At 37.9% G+C, this 24,146-nt stretch overlaps 3 protein-coding genes across 5 annotated transcripts; 2 read left to right on the top strand and 1 right to left on the bottom strand.

The window, feature by feature from the left end:
• The first annotated feature begins 2,775 nt into the window (after positions 1–2,775).
• On the top strand, positions 2,776–12,473 carry LOC104890615 (suppressor of mec-8 and unc-52 protein homolog 2). The gene is made up of 11 exons (XM_010676165.4): positions 2,776–3,042; positions 4,973–5,110; positions 5,190–5,239; positions 5,481–5,595; positions 6,232–6,280; positions 6,385–6,474; positions 9,112–9,180; positions 9,255–9,378; positions 10,681–11,036; positions 11,162–11,548; positions 11,704–12,473. The coding sequence occupies exons 1-11, from the start codon at positions 2,945–2,947 to the stop codon at positions 11,974–11,976; spliced, it is 1,749 nt and encodes a 582-aa protein (XP_010674467.2). The 5' UTR covers positions 2,776–2,944; the 3' UTR covers positions 11,977–12,473.
• Positions 12,474–13,190: 717 nt separating this feature from the next.
• Positions 13,191–22,325, bottom strand: LOC104890616 (bifunctional aspartate aminotransferase and glutamate/aspartate-prephenate aminotransferase). 3 transcript variants are annotated; one of them, XM_048643341.1, is made up of 9 exons: positions 21,950–22,325; positions 16,310–16,403; positions 16,081–16,184; positions 15,464–15,712; positions 15,201–15,314; positions 14,759–14,842; positions 14,467–14,637; positions 14,066–14,179; positions 13,191–13,500 (listed from the first exon to the last, which is right to left on the bottom strand). In XM_048643341.1, exons 1-9 carry the CDS (start codon positions 22,109–22,111, stop codon positions 13,465–13,467), a joined length of 1,128 nt encoding a protein of 375 aa, XP_048499298.1. In that variant the 5' UTR covers positions 22,112–22,325; the 3' UTR covers positions 13,191–13,464. The 3 variants fall into 3 exon arrangements, with proteins under 3 accessions (XP_048499298.1, XP_048499296.1, XP_048499297.1); XM_048643339.2 differs by having other exon boundaries at positions 13,191–13,484; positions 21,950–22,324; XM_048643340.2 differs by lacking the exon at positions 14,759–14,842 and having other exon boundaries at positions 13,191–13,484; positions 21,950–22,324.
• On the top strand, positions 16,649–18,682 carry LOC104904516 (uncharacterized). The gene is made up of 2 exons (XM_010692783.4): positions 16,649–17,979; positions 18,267–18,682. Exons 1-2 carry the CDS (start codon positions 16,854–16,856, stop codon positions 18,299–18,301), a joined length of 1,161 nt encoding a protein of 386 aa, XP_010691085.2. The 5' UTR covers positions 16,649–16,853; the 3' UTR covers positions 18,302–18,682.
• Positions 22,326–24,146: the final 1,821 nt, after the last annotated feature.

The following is a 24,146-nucleotide window of genomic DNA, read 5'->3' as shown; positions in this document are numbered from 1 at the left end:
GTAATTAATGAAATATTAACAAATTAAATCATAAATGGTACGCTTTAGAATTTTCCTAAACAATAGTACAAGGCTATTTGGTAGATAATTATTTTTTCTACTTATTACTAAATATAAATATAAACGAGATTCGTGTTTTGAGATTTGGGATTTTGGCCTATATTTCGCTTTAGGCTTTTATTGTGTTTTAGCTATTTACATAAATAAACTACTAATCCATCTCATAGATGTACAAACTTTGTACATCAAGTGATATTTTCGTAAATAAAATCGATATTAAGTCGTATGGGTTTGTTATTAAGTCGTGATTTTTTATTATTTTTTAATATTCACAACTTAATATTTGATTTATACGACTTAATATCCGTAACATTTTATTTACGAAAATATCATTTGATATACGAATTTTATACATCTCCGAGATGAATAAAGTGGTTGTTTAGTATACATGATATTATTTAGACAATAGATATTTTCATGATTTTCAGATTGGGTAGTTGTTTGGGGAAAAAACTTTGTATACCCACTAGGTACTCTGCCAATTACTAATAAAGACTTGTTGAGGGTGTGGTAGTGAAATACAACTCAATATAATAATTATTTTTTAATGCTCTATGAGTAGTGGATTGTTTACCCGGTGGGTAGGTGTAGCAATGTTCATTGTTTGGTTGACAAGACGTACGAAAAATGGGACAATGAAAATTCTTGGAAATTTGAAATTCCCACAAAATGTGGGAATTTATTAACACACCCCCCCCCCCCGGTCATTTAAAATTCCCACATTAATTCATGGAAAATAATATAAGGAGAACGATGCCACGTGTCAGTTTTATCAAGCTTATAATACACATGTTTATAATCTCATTTAAAATGTTAATAAAGTGTAGTTATTATTTGGATTCGAATACATGACCTAAGAAATGAAATGTGGGTGTGTTTAATCACCAGTCCACCACAATTTCAATACTTAATGTTTCAAAGTAAAACACTATAGAGTCTTATAATTATATGTAATTTAAAGATATAGATAAGCTTTTTAATTTTTGACACTTTCATTAAATAATAAATTGTCTCACCCTAATTCCACTGAAATTGTTATTTTATCCTTAATTCCTTAGTTTTTTTAAAAATGACTTATCATGTCATAACGTCTATTTTCATATTTCGCACCAAACAAAATATTATGAAAAGCTTATAAAAATCAATCATGACATTAATATTATAAAAAGCTTATAAAAATCAAGGATACAAGACAGAACATTGTAACTGACCCGGAGCATCGAATTGGCCAAAATACTAGTTTTTCTCTATATAAATACCCAAAACACAAGAGCTTAAAGTGAAAGATAGGCCAAAATCATAAGGCCCTGTTTGGCACTAGTGTTTTGGGTAGCGGGTAGAGGTTAGATATGGTTGAACCGCTACCTGAAATTTGTATTAGTGTTTGGTAAGGTAGCTTTTGTGGTAGCGGATAGAGGTTCGAGTAGAGGTTGATTAACTTTTGCATATGTAATTAACATTTTGGGATTGTTCGGCAGAACTAGCGGTTCTAGTAGCTATTAGCTGTAGTTGTTGGGGTAGCTGCTAGCCGTCTACTAGTAGCTGTTAGAGATTAGCTTTTAAAGTATAGGAGTGTTTGACAAAAGTAGTTGTTGAGATATACAATAAATGACATTCATTATATAGTGTTTTTCGCTAACTGCTACCAATAAATCTCAAACGTTACTTGTATTAACGTTCTACAATCGCTAGAGGTGAGCACAACCGGGCACCCGGTAGAATTTCATAGACCCGGACGACCCGGACCCAGTGGGTATTAAAAACCTGTATTTGGAATTGGAATCGGGTCCAACCGAGTCCTAAATTTTTGGACCCAGACCCGAAACTGGTGGGTACCAGGTCCAGAATTGTGTACCCAGTTGTAAGTTTAACAACATATTAAGATGACCCAATTGAGCTATAAAATCTAAAAACAATTAAATGGGCCTAAAGGCCTAGTAAGTACTAATTTTTTCCTAAACAACTATTATCCTATTACAAGCATATTCTTATGCTATCAAATATCATTCATCTCGATTCTCCCAATTCAGCACTTCACTATTTAGATATGATAAAAACCCAATTCTAAGTACCGGGTACCCAGACCTGCTCCCACCGAGTATCCCGATCCGGAACCAGTCAAACCGGATACCCACCAGGTACCGGGTCCGACAAAATTCTGCCAGGAATTGGAACTAGATGCAATATACTATTCTAATAAAGCAAATCCTTGAGGGGCTATGGCTTAGAGAGGACAATATCTACTAGCGGGCTCGTGGACCCCATTGGGGGTGTTACAGGTGGTATCAGAGCCAGGGCCCGATTTGATGTCTTGTCGTGCCTTCGAGGACGCAGACACCCTTTAAGGGGGGTGGGGAAAGGGAGTAAAAGCCATCCCACATCGGAAGTTGAGGAGAACAAAGCCTTCTTTATATAGAGGTGGATACCTCAACCTAGTAGAGGCCTTTTGGGTGGGCTGTTCCCACTCCAAAACAAATCCTTGAGGGGCTATGGCCCAGAGAGGACAATATCTACTAGCGGGCTCGTGGACCCCATTGAGATGTTACAATGGAAAACAATTAGTGTACATTAGTTTCACATGTTTATTGGAGAACTATTGATGTATATTAGTTTAACGCGTTTCATGTTTTGTGGACTGTTTTGGCCCGTATATACTATTCTAATGATAGACACGAGTGACGAGCCCATCATCTACCAAGTGCTAAATCTCTGAAACACGGCCCGACCATCGTACAAATATAATACCCAAAACCCAGTCGATGATGGGCGGGGCTTAATTGATCAAAAACAGTAGCTGAATTTTAATCTTAAACAACCTCAAATTAAAAGTTTGTTGAATCCAACAAACATAACTTAATTGAAGAAGAAAACCAAGAGTGCGAAAATGGGGAAGAAACCACATAAGGGCAGAAAAGATTCAAAGGAAGATGTTTCCACCCGAGAGTTTACTAACTCCAACCTTCATAAACGTCTTCATGGAGGGTACTTTTTTCGCTCTCTTAATTTATCTCTAATAATTGCGTTTTTATTTCTTCTAATTAGGGTTTATGATTGTGAAATAATGGTACTAACTTAGTAATTCACTAATTCTCAAGGTTTTAGGGTTTTAGCTTCTGTTATTGTTTTTTTTTGGTAAATTTGATAATGCTCCTATAATTTTTATTCATGAGAAATATTTCAGTTTTTTTTTTCCACTTTTATTTGGTGATTGCAATTGGTTATATCTATTGATTTTTGTTTGCTGGGTTAAGTTTCCGTCTATAATACAAAAAGTGGGGATCTTTTTTTTTTTTTTTTTGGTAATTGTTCGAGAAAATACGAAGGATTTTTCTTTTGAGGCTTCCTTTGGTTGGGTGTAAAACATTTTAAGTGTAAAAGGATTTTCATGGAAAATAATTTAAAATGGAAAATACAATTCCAAAAATTAGTTTCCATTGTTTGGTTTGGAAAATGCAAGGGAAAGATAACTGTTTTCCCTTCATTTTGAAGGGGAAATGGTTTTCCATCATTAAGAGTGCAAATTTACTCTTAGGAAAATGGTTTTACACTCCTTTATAAATCAAACAATGTAAAATTGAAAATAGAGGAAAAGTTTTCTAGGAAAATGTTTGATGCCCTACAAAACGGAACCTAGTGAATTGTGTACGAATGGGTTGATGTTATTCTTGGTGATATAGCAAAGCATTGAGTTTGGGAGAAGGTGGCTATGTAATTGCCAATATGAAAATGTAAGTTGTCCAAAAGTAAGTGTAAGTGGAATTAGCTATAGGGAAGCTCTTCGACGATTAAGTTTAGTTTAGGCTTTGGAGGTGAGTGTAAAAAGGGATTGCTCTGAAGAGATATAATGACACACATAATCAATCATTCACACTTTATCTGGATAGTGATCATGGAGGGTAAGGTATGCCTGTATGGGAGGGGTAAGGTATGGGAGGGAAGGGGATAGAAGTGTGAGCTTGCGTTTTCATTCTAAAGTTTCGGGATTGATTTATTAGGAGGGGAAGGAAATTGCATCTTTCTGTTTCTCTTCCCTTCTATTCTTTCATGTTGTATTCAATAAGGGAAATTGATGTCCTCCCTTTCTCGTCTCTCACTTTCCCTTCAAATTCCCCTGTCCAAACAAACTGCTAACCTAAGATGGTTCGGTAATCTTTTCGCTTATCTTTTTAGGAGTTATCCATGCTTTTTCCTGATAATTGTCATGCATATGCCATTGGTACGCATTGAGTACTGTTGTTATCAGTCAGTTGGACTTGCTGATAAAGCAAATCACTATGCGCTCCTGTTATGTTTCCTCTCTGGAAGCTATAGATTTAAGACTTCGAAGTTACGCGACAATTGTTTCATTTACGCCTATGTCAACAAATTGAAATTGGTTTGAGTTCAATCTGCTGAGCTCCCCCCTTACTCCCTCCGTCCCACATCAGTTTACAAAGTTTGACTTTTCTGGTAAAAAATGCATCAACTTTGACAATATTTATTTGTTGTCATATATGATGGACCATTATTGTGTCATCTTGTTAGAATTGTCTCAATATATCTTCAAATTATCAACTTGTGATAATTTATTAATTTATAATTGAAAATATAAGGTGCCTTGAAGATCTTGAAAGTCGAAGTCTTAAACTAAAGTTGGACGGAAGGAGTATAATTTTTTTTGTTTTTTGTCTATAATGTTCCGACACTTCTTTCAATCTGTTGTAAAATTGTTCAAAAGCTGGCTTCTTGTTCCTGATCACGCGATTATGTAGTGGATGAATTTTGAATGCACAATCTTTTGATCATAAGCCTTTGGTTTAAAGTGTAATACTGATTGCTCTAGTCCAAATATAATTTACTTTTTTTAATGATGGCTTACATGAATGTTGTTGTGGACTTGTGGTTAACTTGTGTTACGTATCCAATCTTGAAGGGAGGAGAAGCCTGAAGAACCAGAATTACCAAAATATCGTGACCGTGCAAAGGAGCGGAGGGAAGACCAGAATCCTGATTATGAGCCCACTGATCTGGGATTTCATGCTGTTGCTCCTCCTGGCAACGTTGATCTCAAGTTAGTCTAGTTTCCGCTGGAGCTTTTGTAAATTGTTTTGGATAAGTGGGTTAACAGCTGCCCTTTTTTTGTATGACAGGGCTGCTGATTCACAGAAGCTAGCTATTGAGCGGAGCAAGTATCTTGGAGGTTTGTATATTTTACTGTATCCAACTTCTATAAGGTCGTTTGGATGTAGATATGTTAGTGTAACCTCTGCTGCCTGTTGGTTGTTCAAAAGTGACATCTAATGTTGTTGTTTTATGTTGCAACCTTTTATTTGATAATATGGTAATTTAGCATTTATTTTAAAATGACATGGTTTATTTCTGAGAAGCTGCTCTATTTATATCCGAACTATAGCTCATTTGATTCATTATGTTTTGTCCAGGTGATGTTGAACATACGCACTTGGTCAAGGGGTTGGATTATGCTTTACTTCACAAAGTAAGAAGTGAGATGGACAAAAAACCAGAGTCCGAAGAAGATACTGATGGAAAATCCAGGTGAATGCTTTTGCCTTGGCTTCTTGTGTGTACATCATTCAGCTTGTTCCTAGATGATTAAATTTGTTAGATACCTCCAACGATAGTCTCAACAGGGTCTGAAGATCCTTTTGAGACTTGCTTCTTTATTGGAAGTACTATAATTCTTTTCCCACATTTCCAATGTATCCGTTCATTTGGGCATGAGTTGGTTCCCCTTTTTTACACAGAATAATAGTCGTAATGTATAATACAAACAGTGGGGTCCTATACTCCTACTAGTGTCTTGTTGGAAATTGTCTTGTTGAAACATAAAGTTCCTAATGGTGATCTAATGAGGGAAACAAAAGATTGTATTGACACAAAACTATTGTATTGAGAGAGAATATGGGGATCATCATTGGAGTTGCTCTTACAACAACAACTATAGCAGTGTAGATACTGTCAAGATTTAACTTGTTCTTTGTTTTATCGGATTGCTGCTATGTTGATTGTTAACCAAATGCAATAATGAATTCTGAAATCTTAAGTAACTTGAATGGGCATACTTTGATTAATCGAACACATGCTGTAGTAACTCTTGTAAATATACTCAGGCCATTTGATTCCATACACTTGTTTCACAGTGTGTCCTGAATAATATTTTGTCATTTCCAGAGCAGCTAAGGACGACCAGCCTGTATCGTTTCGAACAGCTACTGCAAAGGTGTCTAAATATTTCTAGATCTTGGTGCTATTGTATTGTAGTATTCCAAGTGGCTCTAGCTTGTGAATTCCTGAATCATTATTCTTTTCTTAAATATCTTTTAGTCTGTGTATCAATGGATGGTCAAGCCTCAAACTGTCATCAAAACAAATGAGATGTTTCTTCCCGGACGAATGGCGTTTATTTTTGACATGGTAAGTTGCTGGATTAGTGTTGTTCTTGTAATTTTGTTATTTGCATGGCATTATAGTCCAATGTCTCATTCATACACCAAGTTGATGTTACTACATGAACTTGAATAGGACTTAACCGTCATAAACTTCAATAAATGGACACTGCAACAAGTTTCGTGGCCTTCTTGTCCTTTTCTTATTCCTTGTTTGAGTTCCTAAAATGACTGATGGTGTTTATCTGTGAGTAGTGCTTGCATAAAGGAAGTTTAAGTCTATCAAGAAGTATTGATTGTTCTGTTTTGATTTGTATATTTGAACGATATAATTTCTATCAGACTGGTTTCTAGTATACTTTGAGGGATGAAAATCACTCCAAAGAAACTATTTTTATACCAATTTGGACACTCTTTCTCATCTTTGTTTTTTATGATCTCATCAGAGATCATATAAAAGCAGTTTTTTAATAAATTGATTCGTGCAAGTGTTTTATGTTTGGGAAACAAGTATTTGTTGCACATATCGTGTATAACTTTAATATAAATTATAGTTTAACTCCTTTACCTCAAAGTACTTGCATTTTACTTAAAGTGACCTACAAACAAACATAACTACCTCTGTTTTTTTTTAGTTGCAACAAATGCCTTTTTGCACAAATATTAAGGAAAGAGGATACAGAGTAATTTGACCCAATTGCCGATGCTTTTTGCATGTGAGGGTAGGTGAAGTGAGGATAAAATGGTTAAATTGCTCCAAAACTTTTACCAATAAAGGGAATGTCGCATCTAAAGAAGCACCTAAAAATGGAAGTTGTTGCAAGCTTGCAACTAAGAGAAGACAGAGGAAGTCTTCTCTCTTTTGCTTATCTCTATCTCTGTGAGCTGTCTGCAAAGCTTTTACTTTGTTTTGAGTGTAAGATTGATTAAGTAAGTCTTGAATGAGCTTTCAAAAAAATTTATCGTAAAGTATACCTTTTTTAGTTAGATTTTTGAAGCTAATCATCCTCATCTAGCTTAAGTAATTGATTTTCTTTCTATGTTACTTCGACACCCTCTTTCACCTTGGGTGTCGCTTGTCTACTCGACATGACACGCGACACGACGCGCCTAGAAGAAGTGTCAGAGTCGGGTATCAGAAAAGTGTCGGAAGAGAGGTGTCGAAATCACCCAATCAGAAGAGAAAAAGAGAATAAAGAAAAGTCCATTGAAATTGCAATGGAGAAATTACAGATCTAGGGCTTGGATAACAAACCCTAGATGTGAAATTGGAAAGAGAGGAGACCAAGCTTAGGAAAATTACTATGGGGATTTTGCTTTTCAATCAATTTCAAACTGGAAGGAGGCTCCATTGTTATCCGATGCGAGAATGTGATTGACACGAGAGGAGAACGAAGAGAACTGAAGAAGATGAAAGACAGAGGTAGAAGGTGAAAGGGTGGAAGGTCAAAACGTGGGAAATGGTTGTTCTGAAAAAAAACAAAACAAATATTACTAAAACTTGAAATGTTATAAAGAAAAGAAAAACAAATAAAAGCAAAATAAATACTTACATAATGTACAGTTGACTATTGGAAGTTGGAACTAGTTTGTATTGGAACATGACCCTCATTTACTCTTACTTATTAAACCAATATGAAAAATAAATGTCTGCTATTCTTTAGTTATAATAATTGTCAAGGTAATTTTTTTTAATTCTACCTACTTTTTGACAATTTTACAACTTTTTATTTTACGGAAAAAAGGTGTGTGGATTTTTTTTCCAACACTTATACGATACTCGTGTCTATAAAACCGGTCAAGATACTCTTTTGACCGTATCCTCGTATCGGTCATACTTTTGGAGTAGAGTGTCGGATCCTCCGATCCCTACTTGGATACGACACCCGTATCCGTGTCGAAGTAACATAGTTTTCTTTACTTTTCTTTCCAATGTATAAGCTAAGAATTTTAATGGAGATTGCTTCTATAACCCTGACTATCGTTTTGGTTCTTTTAAACATTTTGCCTTGAAACAATGGGAAAATAATAAGTAATTTTTTTCAATTTGTTAAATAGAAGTTAATAAAGAGCTTGTCAATTATAAATAAATCAAATATGATGTAAGGTATGTGATCCTGCTATTTCAGTGGTTATTTAATATTTAGGTCATCTCTGTTGGCGCCCTTTACTTAATTTCTGGAATTTTTTTGATGACTTGTACAATATAATTTGATTTACTTGCACTATCCATCTACCTCCATTAGATGACAAACACACTAGCTCCATTTCTAGAAAATAGGCCACATTTGGTTGTGGGTCTTTTTTTAAGGAGTTGGTCAAATACAATAATCATTCTTCCTATTTTAGAGTTCTAAAGCTTTACATCTCCACCATACCTGTTTTGCCTTTCTTTAAAATTCTTAGCTATAAGTATCATTAATATAATGTTTGAAAGTTCAAAAGTTCAGAAATTGGGCTATTATTTGGGGACGGCCGAAATATTCCCTTTAATATAGGGACTGTAGGAGAATAGTTAATTTGATTGAGCCTTCTATCATGAGCCAGATTTGTATGTGAAAAAATGTTTTGCTTCCATTTAGAATTTTAGACTGACGTGTGTTGTCTGATTGTTTGGTATGGAAATTGGTTGTTCTGAGTGTCGCCTCTTCTTTTTGCATGGCAGGAAAATATCTATTCTCATGATATCCCAACCACATTGCATAGAAGTAAAGCTGACTGCCCAGCACTTGAGGTGGGCAATCTTTTTAATAATTGTTCGTATTCAAGTGTAAATTTTCATCTCATTGTTATGATTGCTTTGTGCAGGAAATGGTAACCGTGAATGTTGATGGTTCTGTACTGGACCGGATTGCCAAAATTATGTCATATCTTCGTCTAGGATCATCTGGAAAGGTTCTCAAGAAAAAGAAGAAGGAGAAGGAAGTCAAAGGTAAACTGCTGCATTGTGTTCTTTTTCAGGAGAAATTTTTTGCAACTGGTTAAGAAGGCTTTGTTCCATTTTAACTTGACAAAAGTACAGACCTGTGGATGAGAATTGAGATGGCAATGGTCTGGGTAGGTAGAGACCTGCGGGGTCTTAAAATTCAGACCCTTATTTGAATGTAGTGGATTCAGGGTTTACAATATTTGACCATCTATTGTTCTTCACAGACATACCTCATAGTGCACTGAGTGGCAAATGGTTACGGATTCACGCACTCTTTCCCCCATGGCCCTTAACAGTCTAGAACTGTGCAGAGGCATTGTCATGTTTAATTTAGGTTTTTTGAGTCCTTCACTACTTTCCAGTCCTTAAAATTGAATTTCAAAGCTCTTCAAACAGTAAATTGGTTGACTTGACTTGATTAAGGTTAATTCAAGGGTTGAACATATTGAAAAATGGTTCCATTGATCCAAATGAAGCCTTTTTCTCCAATGTTTGTGATAGATTCTATTTTAGGGAAACTTCCGTCAAGAATATAGCATTAAATAATAAGTTTTAGGAGTATCATATAAGTATAATTAAAGATTTAAAGTAGTGGCAAGGCGCTGAATGACACTCAAATGTTTGTCGGGTGGTTGAGAATTGAGACTTGTGCTTGGTATTGATGCAATTATGATCTTGTTGACTTTTATTACCCTATCAAGGCTATAGACTTATGGCTATTGTGGTTTACAGGAGGAACTAGAGAATGAAGATTAACTTTCTTTTGCCTTCTTTTACCTCTGCATTTCTGTTAATCCCTCTATTCCGTGGCCACTGGGAAGTAATTTAGTAGCTCTATTGCACTTCTTTTTTTTCAAGGGTTGACTGTCCATCTAGTTTAAATTTTGCTGATGTTTGTTTCAGCCATATTCTTAAGTTGCATGATAAACCATAGTCATGTGCTGAAAGATTCTACTACAGAGGGGCCAGAGATTATTAGCTTATCATAGCAATCAAGTTGCATTAGACCTACTGCTACCCTAAAGCTGTCACTGTTCACAATTCAACAGTCCCAACCCCTTGTTGGAAAGGTGTATGAAGAGAAAAACTTTGCGACTCTTGTGGCTCTGTTCCTCCTACAGTTGGCATTTCGACTTCTGAATTGCCGGGGGGGGGGGGGGGTGCTTGATATTGAAAACTTTGCATCTCTATATGAATACTTGCTGTGATGCATACGGCTCTTGCACCTTCATTCAGTTTGTGTTTCCTTGCATTTTGTTGTAAAGGTAATTTGTTTTTGTCTCGTCTGTTCTGTTCATTGCGTAGGAAAACTCACAACTGTTATCAATGATTATGATGAATATGAGAAATCTTCAAAGCCTGATGGCCTGTCATCAAAGAATCAAAATGGAGAAAATTTTCTCCCACCGCCTCCGCCTTTAATAAAGAATACTCTGGATTCTAAAGATAGACAAGACCCTGTTATTGCTCGAGCTGAGGAGGACGACATCTTTGTTGGTGATGGTGTGATTACTGAAGTCCCAGGCAAAGATATGAGTCAAAGCCCCATTTCAGAAGACATGGAAGAATCCCCTAGAAATAAGGAAATGACTTCCTATTTCGATGAACCTGTATATGGACCAGTGCCACCTTCTGATCCCTCCCAAGATTGGAATCAGGCTGTAAGTTTGTTGGGAATGGTCATTTATCTTGGTCTTGTGATATGTGATTTTATGGCTATATATCTGATAGCATATTCATGTGCTAGATTCTTATGTCTGCTATTCTATTGTATGGCTCATCTCAGAATGACTATGCTGCTGCTATACAAGCTCAAGCTCTAGGTGGTGCATATCAGGGGGAATGGCCGCAGGACTATCAATATGCTGATCAATTGGCATATCCTGATCAATACCTGCAGCAGATGCAGGCATATGAGATGCAAGCCAATGGAGATGTCCTTCAAGATCCTCGCTTAATGAGTCAAGAGGAGAAGGATCGAGGGTTGGGGTCTGTGTTTAAGCGAGATGATCAACGGCTTCAACAGCTGAGGGAAAAAGATGCTCGGGAAAAGGATCCCAACTTCATATCTGAAAGTTATTCTGAATGCTACCCTGGTTATCAAGAGTATAATCATGAGGTCGTGGACAGTGATGATGAAGGTGACTTGTCGAAAATGGATATGGGCGGGCGTGTAAGTGATTTCTCCTCCTTTATTGATGGATCTTTCATTACAGTATTTGTATTTAAGTCTTGGCTAATCATACTACTCTCTTGAGCTTCAATCATTTTTTTTCTGGTAATTATAGTGATGACGTTGTGCTTATTATGTTTTAAAATGCTCAATAGGCTAAAGGCCGTCTTCATCGGTGGGATTTTGAGACAGAGGAAGAGTGGGCCCAGTACAATGAGCAAAAGGAAGCAATGCCAAAGGCTGCTTTCCAGTTTGGTGTGAAGATGCAAGATGGGCGAAAAACACGGAAGAACAAGGATCAGAAGCTCAACAACGATCTTCACAAGATTAATAAAATCATTGCCCGGAAAAAGGGAGAGAAGGGTGAGAGTAACGATAGTTCGGCTATCGATGATGCACAGCCTGCAGGGAAGAAGCTTCGCTTATGAGTTAGAATTCATCATCTTTATTGGTTTATTGCTGTTGTACAAGGTTAATAAGTAGGATCTTTGTTTTTCATAGAGGACATCAAGACCTGTTGAGAGCAGAAAGCTGTGTCTAATCTTTCATAGATGTACCTGGCTCCTTGAGATGAAATATCAATCGCTCTCAAACACAGCTTTCGTTCAAGAAAGTTTAATCAATCATTGATGTCCCAGAAGAACCCCTCCCCTCAGGCCCCAATAATAGATCTTCTGAGGACCTACACCGGTTTATAGTCACGAACACATAACTAATTAACTATGATTGTACTTCGTCAGTGGACATGCACTAAGGTAGAGGTGGTTTTTCGGATCGCGTTTGGCTGCAAGTCGATTCGGTTTGAGTTGTAGTTCGGTGATGAGTTATTCTTTTCAGCTTTGGGTAGTGTTAAAATCAGATTAGGTTGTATATGGGTCTATTATACATACATATACTTTTGAAAAGGGAAATAGTTGTCAATCAATTTCGTGTTTAGAGGTTTTGAGTTATTTCACATTGGTCATTTTACAAGGTGTATGCTGAAGTTGGAAAATCCAACATCCTCTTCTTATTTGAAATATAAGGATCCCAAATACGTAAACAAACACATACCTCATTCTTTCATTCATTGTCAATCATCTTAAAACATGGATAACTAGAATAACATAAATTGTCCAATGCATCTCTGATTCTCTTTGAGCTACTACTCACTAGCCTCTCCTAAAGCATGCATAAAACTTATGCTGAACTGTTTCGTTCCGCTTACACAGTGAACCATTTTTTCTAATATATGAGAGGAGTGTGATCAGAGGATCATGAGGTTCTCTAGAATCGAAATCATGCATCTTTTCAAGTTCCATCGTCGTTGTCTCGTTGATGAATCTATCTCTCCATTTACTTTTACTCTACTCCCTCGGCTCAGAAGCAATATTCACAGATACCATGTAGGATGTCTAGGAAGCGTTTTTATGATTGGGTTTTCTAATAGTCATTAGTGAAAATACAATTGAAATTAACAAGTGATGAGGGGGAGACAAAAATAAGACAATTATTTTGAAGGCATATTTGTAAAACAATGTCAAGTCAATCATTAGAAGTTGAGAGTTTTTGTAGTCAATAACAGATTGGAGCGCAGAACAATGTTACAGTAATTCCAGAAAGATGGAGTATTAATTAAGAAAAGCGTTACGTATAACCAAGATGGAAAGAAAGTACCAAGCACCATTAGTGAAAGGTATTAGAGAATAAGGTTTACAAATCACAATTTACCTTACATACATTATTAAAAGTACAATAAACAGAGTTGCTCACATCATACAGTTAGTAGAAGTTACAGTGTAATACTTGCAGAGTATTAAACACAGACTGCTGGTTTGAGATGTAGGAGAGCCTTCTGAATCTGCTGCATGGCTTTTTGCAGGGTGGAGAGAGATGCTGTGTATGAAATCCTTAAGCACTTGTCATCTCCGAATGCATCACCTGGGACTAATGCCACCTGGTAGAGAAATCACCTGATTAAAACTGATTTTATGGATGAGATCTGATTTTAAAAGGGCAGAGAGAGATGTTATTGCTTTTTTCTTGGGTTATTCTTCATACAGTTACTATCTAGCTTACTTTGTTTGTGATCAAACCTTAATCAAAAGCAAGTGAAGCTCAATTACCTAGCTTACTTTGTTTGTGATCAAACCTTAATCAAAAGCCAGCAACTTACAATAATATCTGACTCCTCTAATGCGGTCCGTTGGTGTAATGAAGATTCGGGAGGACCTTGGAACCTAAATTTTGTTCTCAACTACATTCGAAATGCCCGAAAACACTGGTTATGCTTGCAGATAAATCACAAAGGTCGTGGGGCAAATGAGGTGGCTGATGCAATGGCAAAACAAGGTTTAAGAAGGGAAGATGAGTTCTTAGCCTGGCTCTAATCAATCTATATAGTTTGTTGTATTGTAATGTGAAGGCAGCGCCTTATTTCCTCTCCCCTGTAACTGTATAAATCTTTCAATGAGCTCTCTTGAGCAGGAATAAAACCGTAAGCCAAATTATCAAAAAAAAAAAGTGAAGCTCAATTACCTGAGCTTTGCTGAGTAAATAACAACATAAAGATTCTGAACCATCTATCATTCCAAACCCTTCGGCTTCTAACCCATAGTAAGAGCTAAAATCAAGGAAGAGGTAAAAAGCTCCCTGTAGAAGCAGCAGCAATTGGATCAGTGAAGTTGTTGATAACTTTTAATCAAGAAGAAATGTACGAGTACGCAACAGATAATCTGACTCAGTCCGATCACTATTTGTTAATAAAAGAACAGTTGTAAGATAGATAATATAGAAGGTAGATGAAAATATTAAAGTGTAAAAAAAAAGCATAAAACGTTGGTGGTCTTATACTGTTATTAGGTCACAAGGTCTGATAGGACTCATAGGAGTCTGCTTGGTAGGAGCAATACTGAAATATACATGAAACTTGCAAGTACCTGAGGAACTGAGTTCTTGACGCCTTGTAATTGCTTAAAACTTTTAATCAAAAAATCACGTCTCTCCTTGTAAGCATTGACCATGTCTGATACTTCCTTTCCACCACCTTTACCTAGTCCTAAAGCAGCAACTCCTGCAGCCTGTGATATGCTGCTAGCACATGATGTAGACTGTAACATAACAGCAGCCACATATCTGTTAGAAATATCTGAGTTTACTTCAGTTACAGTTTCGATATCAGCAAAGTTAGAGTTGTATTTTTTGTTATAGGGACTTCGTATTAATACATGCCTGACTCTGAATCTTTGCACACGCAGCGACAAAGTGCCTAGGACCAGCAAGATATCCGAGTCTCCAACCCGTCATGGCGAAGGTCTAGGAAAAATGAGAGTTCTGATCAGTAAAAAAATCAGTTTTGAGAAGGGAATCAGTTCTAATAAGCAATAAATCACTCGAGAATAAGCAACTAACATTTAATTTTGTTTAATGAATTTCTGTTTGGAGCAGTAAACATCAGTTTGATCAGTAAGTAAATATTGGTTCTAATCAGTAAAAATCAGTTAAGTTCTAGTTAGCAACAATCCACCTGTTCAAGCAAAATCAGGTGACGAGAATAGGGACAAAGTCAACCACAACTTTTTCGTTTGGGGTGCTTCAAGAAATGAATATTGGAGTTCATTGAGGAGTTACTCTTGATCAGTAAAATCTGATAAGCACACACTGTATGTATTACCTTGGAAAACCCATTAATTGTCAAGGTCCTTTCCCACATGTTTGGCAATACTGCAAAACTAGTATGTTCTGCTGGTGCATAGATGATATGCTCATATATTTCATCAGAAAGTACCTGAATTAACACCATGTGACTCCATCAGAAGACATATCTGTATGTACAAGTCTTATTAAGGTGGATCTATGACTTCTTATTGCGAGCACTAAACTGTGTCTCTTAATAAGTGATTGTTAGTTTTTCGGGTAGTAGGGAGGATTAGTTACCAGAAGCCGAGGGTGGCTTGCTACAATTTCAGCTATCTGTAAGAGGAGCTCCCTAGGATAAACAGATCCTGTTGGGTTGGAAGGTGAGCACAGAATCAACAACCTCGACTTCTCATTGAGCATTAACACAAGCTGTTTTGGGTCTAGTAGAAATTTTTGTGATATATTTGTTTCAAGAATAACAGGAGTTGCATCAGCTAGCCTTGCTATATCAAGGTAACTCACCCAATATGGAGCTGGAATTATCACCTGTATGTATAAACCACAAAAATAACATGTTACTCAAATAAAACAAGGAGTTAACTAATATCTATCCAAAAAGCAAGGCTATCGACCTGACTGTTCTCCACAATGCTTAAACTGATGAGTAACTGACCCCTTAAACCCCCTATTTTCCCCTTTGGTTTCGACAAACTCCATAATTCAAACAAAAATCATTCATAACAGTTATGAACTCAACCACAAAAAAAAAGAGGTATATTGACATTTTTACCTTTTTAGCTCGACCATGGTTCCAGAACAAAGGGAAAGAATGTACATACATTTCTTGTTATGTGGAGAACGATTAGCTAAATAATCTATCACGGCCTAATTGTAACATGAGGTAGTGTGTTTACCTCATCTCCTGGAGAACAAACAGCAAGCACTGCTTGAAAGATGGATTGCTTGGCTCCATTACTTACCAGAATCTCGTCGGGTGTATAAGAGATTCCATTCTCCTCTATAATAAGAAATTGAATAGAACATGAATCTAAACCAAACTTAAGGTATATTTATGTCATGAATATAACTCAAGAGTAATTTTGCAAGTGAGAGTACAGCAAAGCAGTAGTATAAGTCTATAACCTTTCAGTTTGTGACAGATAGCTGTCCTGAGTTCTGCAGTACCAGCAATTGGTGTATATTTTGTGCAACTTCCCTCAATTGCTCTAATACCAGCCTGTGTAATGTAACATATAAACCAAAATTATAACTAAGAGGTTGTTTGGTATAGAAAAATTTGATGTAGGAAACGGATTCAAATAAGTGTTTTCATTTCTAATTGTTTGGTATGAGTGTTAAGTAACAAATACTGTTTCCGGAGGGATGCACAATCTCCCCCATTTGTTACCCTTATCAAACTAGTGGAAACAAATCACGTTTCCTTCCTCAATCATAAACCTTTGTTAGAGTTATCTTAGGGAAGTTAGAGATATTCCATATTATATTCCCTATTCCCTTATTATCTCCTATACTTTAGGGAGGTTATTTTGATACTCCTCAATTAGGGGGATTCTCTTGTATTATATACTACGTTCATGAATGAGAAGATCTCAAGCTATTCTGTGCCATTATTATTTTGTCATGGTATCAAGAGCAGGTTAACAAAACCACACAAATTTTTTTCGCCATGGCCGGCGACGATATTATTAACCCACCACCACCACCGCTTAAAATCGATGCCTCCTCTCCATTTTTTCTCGGTCCACAGGACCGGCCTGGCGACTTCATCACTCCCACGAGGCTCACGCATGAAAACTACGCTGACTGGGCAGCAGACGTTCAATTAGCCTTAGTGGCTCGCCGCAAATTTGTTTTTGTTGATGGTACGATTTCTTCTCCCGTTCCTCCTTGCACTGAGTCGGATTGGCTTACCATCAACGCCATGCTTGTTTCTTGGATCACAAATACTATCACCCCTGAGGTAAAAAGTACTTTAACTAAGTATCGTGAGGCTCGTCGTTTGTGGGATCATTTAAAACATCGTTTCTCCATTGTTAATGGCCCTAGAATTCAACAAATAAAATCTTCCATTTCTCGTTGTGAACAAACTAAAAATATGCCTGTTTCTACTTATTATGGCAAGTTGAATGCTTTATGGGAAGAACTCTCTCTTCTTGAACCCCCTATTCGTTGTTCATGTTGTTCTACATGTAATGTTTCTGAATTGTATTCCCAACGCCATGAAACGACAAAATTGCATGAGTTTTTAATGGGCCTTAATTCTGATTATTTTTCTCACCTTCGATCCACTATTCTGTCTTCGGATCCTTTACCCACCATTGACCGTGCTTATCACCTTGCCGTTCAAGATGAACGGGTCCGGGTCTCGCAACAGTCTGTTGTGGAACCTCCTGCCCCCACGGATGTTGTGGGTTTTTCGGTTAAGGCTTCTCGGCCTCCTGCTCGCGGGTCCTCCTCCTCGGGTGGACGGGTTGTGTGTGGCAAATGCCACAAAAACGGCCATGACTCGGCCTCCTGCTGGGCTCATCTCACATGTTCCCATTGCCACAAAAAAGGACACGACTCTACCCACTGCTATGAACTTCACGGTTACCCCGATAAAACTAAGGGTCCTGCTTCTCGGCCCACCACTGCTCCTCCTGCCCGCGCACATGCTGCTGTCAGCACCCCCGTGTCCTCCTCGGCTGCCTCTGGCAGCAGCCCATCCTCTTCGTCGCTGTTCACGGCCGATCAATGGACCGCCCTTGCGGGCTTGTTTGGTAATGCCCAGGTTCCTTCTAACCGTTTAAATGGTGAGTTTGATAAATTTATGTGGATTATTGATACAGGGGCTACTCATCATGTTACGGGTATTGATACTTGGTTGCTTGACTCTCATGATTATGATTGTCCGGTTGGTCTTCCTAATGGAGCCACCGTTTTGTCTACTCGAGTGGGTTCGGTTTGCTTATCTCCCACCATCACTCTCAAAAATGTTCTTTATGTTCCTAATTTGAGCTGCAATTTACTTTCTGTTTCTCAGCTTTGTGACGATTTGCAGTGTGTTGTTCAATTTACTAACTCTTTGTGTGTCATTCAGGGCCCCATGAAGGAGCAGATTGGAACGGGGACTAGGACTGCTGGTCTCTACTACTTTCAGGGCACTAATGCTGTTCATCATGTTGCGGTTTCTTCTCAACCTGACCCTCTGGACCTTTGGCATCAGCGTCTTGGTCATCCCTCAGAAAAAATAGTTAAACTTATTCCTCCTCTTTGCAATCATAAAGGACATTTGGATCCTAATTGTGTGATTTGTTTTCGTTCCAAACATTCTCGTACTAAGTTTCCTTCTAGTACTAATAAAGCATCTCGTGTGTTTGAAAAAATTCATTGTGATTTATGGGGTCCTTATCGTCATGTTTCCTCTAGTGGTGCTCGTTACTTTCTTACTATTGTGGATGATTTTTCTAGAGCTGTTTGGACCTATCTTTTGGTTGATAAACTTGAAGTTTTTTCCATGTTTATGTCCTTTATTGCCATGGTTCAACGTCAATTCTCTCAAACTATCAAAATTGTTCAAAGTGATAATGGCACTGAATTCAAATGCTTGCTTGATTATTTTGCTTCTACTGGAATTTTATTTCAAACTTCCTGTGTCGACACTCCTGAACAAAATGGGCGGGTAGAACGCAAACATCAACATATTCTTAATGTTGCTAGAGCCTTACGATTCCAAGCTCACTTACCTATTTTCTTTTGGGGGGATTGTGTCTTGGCTGCTGCTCATTTAATTAATCATACACCCTCTTTACTTCTCCATGGCAAGTCTCCCTTTGAATGCTTATTTGGCCGTATTCCTTCATATGATGCTATTCGTGTCATTGGGTGTCTTGCTTATGCTCATAATCACAAAACTAAAGGGGATAAGTTTGCTAGTCGTAGTCGTCAATGTATTTTCATTGGGTATCCATTTGGTAAAAAGGGATGGAAATTATATGACCTTGAGCGTAAGGAGTTTTTTGTATCCCGAGATGTCAAGTTTGTTGAGCACATTTTTCCCTTCCTCCACCCCAAAAAAATTGATCTTTCTCCCGATCTTCTCACCCATTCCTCTCAAGATATTCACTTGGATTTTGATGATTATCCCTCCCCAGTGCTCTCTCAGCCTACTTCTTCCCCTTTGGGGTCCACGCCACTTGGCCCCAATTCCACGCCCTCTGGCCCAGCTCCACCAAACTCTCCTTCTCCTTCTATTTCTTCGCCTACCTCTTCTAGCCCAGTTGCTCCAAATTCTCGCCCAGCTCCTTCCTTCGGCCCATCTACACACACGGACCCTTCCCCTTCTCCTGGTCCGCCTTCCCCTACAACGCAGCCCACATCTCTTGGGCCTGCTTCCTCCACGGAGCCGTCCTCTTCTCTCGGCCCAAACCCAAATCTTCCCTCTTCTAGCCCAGTTGCTCCAAATTCTCGCCCAGCTCCTCACACTTCTAATCCAGCTCCTCAAAATTTCAGCCCAGCTCCTCAAAAATCCAGCACCACGGCCGACCCAATTCCTACTTCCACGGCCCCCAGTTCGGTCTCCTCTTCTTCCGACATGGGTCGTGGTCACCGCACCAAAATTCCTTCCACTCGCCTCCGTGATTATGTTACGAACAGTATTCTTGCCCCAAGTGTGGATTCCGACTCTCCTGTTACCGGTCCTTCTTCTTCTTCAGGTACTCCCTACCCTTTGGCTCACTATGTAAATTGTGATAACTTTTCTGCAAATTATCGAAAGTTTCTTGCAGCTCTTATTTCTACACAGGAACCCCGGTCATTTAAAGATGCTATGCAAGATGAAGGATGGAGAGCTTCTATGCACTCTGAAATTCAAGCTTTGGAGGCTAATGGTACATGGTCTCTGCAACCGCTTCCTCCTGGCAAACGAGCTTTAGGGAGTCAGTGGGTATATCGCATAAAATACAACTCTGATGGCACTATTGAACGTCTCAAGTCTCGATTGGTTGTATTCGGTAATCATCAGCAGGCAGGCCTTGACTATAACGAGACTTTTGCTCCGGTCGCTAAAATGACCACAGTTCGCACTTTTCTAGCTATTGCGGCGTCCAAACACTGGGAACTCCATCAGATGGATGTGCACAATGCTTTTTTACATGGGGATCTAGAAGAAGAGGTTTATATGAAGCTTCCTCCTGGCTTTGCTCGTTCTGACCCTAATCTGGTATGCCGCCTTCGTAAGTCTTTGTATGGTCTGAAACAGGCTCCTCGGTGTTGGTTTGCCAAACTTGTCACTGCCTTGAAAGGCTATGGTTTCCTGCAGTCATATTCTGATTATTCCTTGTTCACCTACACCCGCGGGTCTACTCAGCTAAATGTTCTGGTCTATGTTGATGATCTCATTATTTCCGGGAACGATTCTACAGCTATTTCGTTATTTAAAGCTTATCTCTCTGACTGTTTCAAAATGAAAGATCTGGGCTCTCTCAAGTATTTCCTGGGTATTGAGGTGGCTCGTAGTGCGTCTGGCTTATTTTTATGTCAGCGGAAGTATACTCTTGACATTATTTCCGAGGTTGGTTTATTGGGGGCCAAGCCCTGTGGCTTTCCCATGGAGTAGAATCATCGTCTCAGTCATGATACTGGCGAATTATTTGACGATCCCGAGCGATATAGGCGACTTGTTGGTCGTCTCATTTATCTTGCAGTGACTCGTCCGGACCTGGCATATTCTGTTCATATTCTCTCACAGTTTCTTCAGGCTCCTCATCTCGCCCATTGGGAAGCTGCATTGCGCGTGGTTCGGTACCTGAAAGGTACTCCAGGGCATGGTTTATTGCTTAGTTCTGCTAGTGATCTGACTCTTTAGGGCTGGTGTGACTCTGACTGGGCCGCCTGTCCTATCACTCGACGTTCTTTGTCTGGATGGCTTGTTTTCTTGGGTCAGTCCCCGATTTCTTGGAAAACAAAGAAACAACCCACCGTTTCTTTGTCCTCTGCCGAAGCTGAGTATCGCTCGATGACAGCTATCACTTGTGAGCTTAAGTGGCTCAAGGGTCTCTTACTTAGTCTTGGTATTCATCATCCCAAGGCCATTCCTCTCTATTGCGACAGCCAATCTGCTCTTCATATTGCTCGCAACCCAGTCTTTCACGAGCGTACAAAACACATTGAGGTTGATTGCCACTTTGTTCGTGATGCGATTCAGGACGGTTTGATAGCTCCGTCCTATGTTCCGACTACTGCACAGCTAGCCGATGTCTTCACTAAGGCCCTCGGCAAAACACAGTTTGATCTTCTCATGTCCAAGTTGGGCATTACATCTCTGCATGCTCCAACTTGAGGGGGGGTGTTAGAGTTATCTTAGGGAAGTTAGAGATATTCCATATTATATTCCCTATTCCCTTATTATCTCCTATACTTTAGGGAGGTTATTTTGATACTCCTCAATTAGGGGGATTCTCTTGTATTATATACTACGTTCATGAATGAGAAGATCTCAAGCTATTCTGTGCCATTATTATTTTGTCAACCTTTCAATTGTTTTCATTCCACTAGAATACCAAACAACTAGTAAAGGTAACAGTTACTATTTCCATTTCCTCTCCTTATCCAAATCTTTTCCATTCGGTTTCCATTAATCATACCAAACACCCGCTAAGAGTAGTCAAACTTGCTTACTAGCTTATGTACTCTACAAATTGTACACCAATTATAGTCTAAATTCTAGCATAAGCAAACTTAGGATGAACATACACACATAAAAGAAAAAAAAAGAAGCATAACCTTAGCTATGATTGATGGGGTATCAAAGTCAGGCTGTCCAGTGGTCAAACTGATGACTGGTATACCAGCTTGTTGAAGATCAGTTGCTTGTTCTGCTATGACTGCTGTTTTTGATGGCTCAAGAGAATTAACTCTGGGATTTAATGACATATCAAGCTCCATTCTGTATCTTGTTACTGCTTAATATTAGTTAGCTCTTGCTGGGATTTTTCTTTGTATGAAGAAACTATATGTTATATCATCATGCACTGGATGTTGATCATGTTATAATTAGCTTATTATCTGAGATTTATATGATTGATATCATTTGTTAAAGTTCTTGAAGGGATTGATTCCCTGGGGATGGGAGATATGCGATTATACACTTGCGAGTGGCGAGTGGGGGTCCTTTACATAATTTAGATAAACCAACGTGACGAATATTATGTGATATGTTTCTATAAATAGTATTTTCTATGAAGTTTTGGTCAATTTGTTCCAATTAGATTGATATGGACAAAAGTCACAGAATAAAAGAATATTAAAATGTTGACAATATTCCCCTCAAAAAAAAAAATGTTGACAATATTTTTGGAAGGAGGGGAATGCGAATTACATATTCTTAAAACGGTTGATACGCGTAATAAAAGAGTCTGATTTTTCAGTTATAGGTATCTTTATTCTACTTTGATTTCCAACGTTCAGATATAAATGATGTCATGATGACATCTCGACACTTCATTGTAGTGAAAATCAAGATTTTTTTTAAAATAACTGAGTTGAACACTTAAATGCTTATTTACGTGAGTGCAAAATAAGAATATGATTTATATGATAGTTCATGATTTAGATGGAGTATATTACATTAAAAAGAAACCTAATTTTCCGCGTCAAAATGAGCTATTTTTTTCAAAAAAACTATATCGTATAAATAAATATAAATTCATGAGAGCAATTTAGAAATCAACTAACATAAGTTATAAACAAGGTTTCCTAGCCTTTAGGTATACAAGGTTAAAGAAAATGGTTAGTAACTTCAATTCTCACTTCTTACCTATATAACTTCATTATAACTTGTAAATATCTAACAATTTCATATGTACTTGCACGATGAGCCGGTTCATTATTATTCCGATCTCTTGAACCACATTTTGTTAGAATTGACCAACAAGGGAACCAGATATACCACTCCAAGGCACGAAAACTACGCTTTTCTATTAGTTTAATTTCTCCCCTCTAGAATCACCGGGTTAACGCGAAATAACTAATGAGATACAATGGAGAAAACAATTCACAAGATGATCTTCTATGTGAATCAACAAGAACTTTGTGTTTAGAGTTTGTGAAAAACACTAGAGAGAAAATAGCAAGGTTTTTCAAAAGCAAAGCAAGTTATTAGGAATATGAAAAATTGATTTCCTTTTTCCACCCCCCATAAGAATGACAAAGGTCATATATAAATATAACCTCCATAGATTAGAGTTGTTATTGTGCCTTAACCTCCCTTTAATCCTCTGATTAAGAGTCTTTAATCGTCATTAAAAGAATAACGTGCACAATACAACGGTTATAAACCGTCCACGCAACGATTCACGTTCCAACCGTCCACGCAATGATTCACGTTCCAAGACATGTCGCGACTCGCGATACAGACCGTGAGTCGCGACAATGCACTGGTCGCGACCCGCGACACACGACGGGTGTCGCGAATGACCTTCTGTTATGCTTGATTTTCCACATGATTTTGCGTACTCTAATCTTAACATACTAGACCTCCTCCTCTTCTAGTATAGGATCATATGAGCTTGTAAACCCATTACACTATAAATGTTCCAACAATCCTCCTCCCATTTATAGGGTAATGTTGAAAAGTTTTCAACTTGCTATAAATCACAAACAAAACATGCTCATGCATCATGGAAATATCTTACGATTGAATCTCCACTTAGTAAATGTAACTTTACAATAATTTCGATCATAATGATAGACAAAGCTTTGAATCATATAATCATCACAAATTATTGAAGATACTAATACACATAAGCATAAACTATGTTGAACCCTAGTTTTGATGATGACAAAGAAACAAAGATGCAAACTAAGTTGTAAACTAATGAGTTATTTAAGTGTATGATTATTAAGGTATCAATGAAAGGAACTAGGAGAATCGAAGTTAAGGAAGAAGTCAAGAGAGGATTTCAAAGACTAAGTAAAGAAG

This window comes from Beta vulgaris, chromosome 4, assembly GCF_026745355.1.
Source record: "Beta vulgaris subsp. vulgaris cultivar EL10 chromosome 4, EL10.2, whole genome shotgun sequence".
NCBI lineage: Eukaryota > Viridiplantae > Streptophyta > Magnoliopsida > Caryophyllales > Amaranthaceae > Beta > Beta vulgaris.
The sequence above is the reverse complement of the archived record's forward strand: the minus strand, read 5'-3'. Positions and strand labels throughout refer to the sequence as shown.

Coding starts and splice junctions, on each gene's coding strand:
- LOC104890615 (XM_010676165.4), top strand. CDS start 2,945: ATGGGGAAGAAACCACATAAGGGCAGAAAAGATTCAAAGGAAGATGTT. Junction 5,596..6,231: donor GATACTGATGGAAAATCCAG/GTGAATGCTTTT, acceptor TGTCATTTCCAG/AGCAGCTAAGGACGACCAGC. Junction 9,379..10,680: donor GAAGGAGAAGGAAGTCAAAG/GTAAACTGCTGC, acceptor TTCATTGCGTAG/GAAAACTCACAACTGTTATC.
- LOC104904516 (XM_010692783.4), top strand. CDS start 16,854: ATGGCCGGCGACGATATTATTAACCCACCACCACCACCGCTTAAAATC. Junction 17,980..18,266: donor TCCTTCTAACCGTTTAAATG/GTGAGTTTGATA, acceptor TGTGTCATTCAG/GGCCCCATGAAGGAGCAGAT.
- LOC104890616 (XM_048643339.2), bottom strand. CDS start 22,111: ATGGAGCTTGATATGTCATTAAATCCCAGAGTTAATTCTCTTGAGCCA. Junction 15,315..15,463: donor CAAGCCACCCTCGGCTTCTG/GTAACTAATCCT, acceptor GTGTTAATTCAG/GTACTTTCTGATGAAATATA. Junction 14,180..14,466: donor TCAAGAACTCAGTTCCTCAG/GTACTTGCAAGT, acceptor CTGCTTCTACAG/GGAGCTTTTTACCTCTTCCT.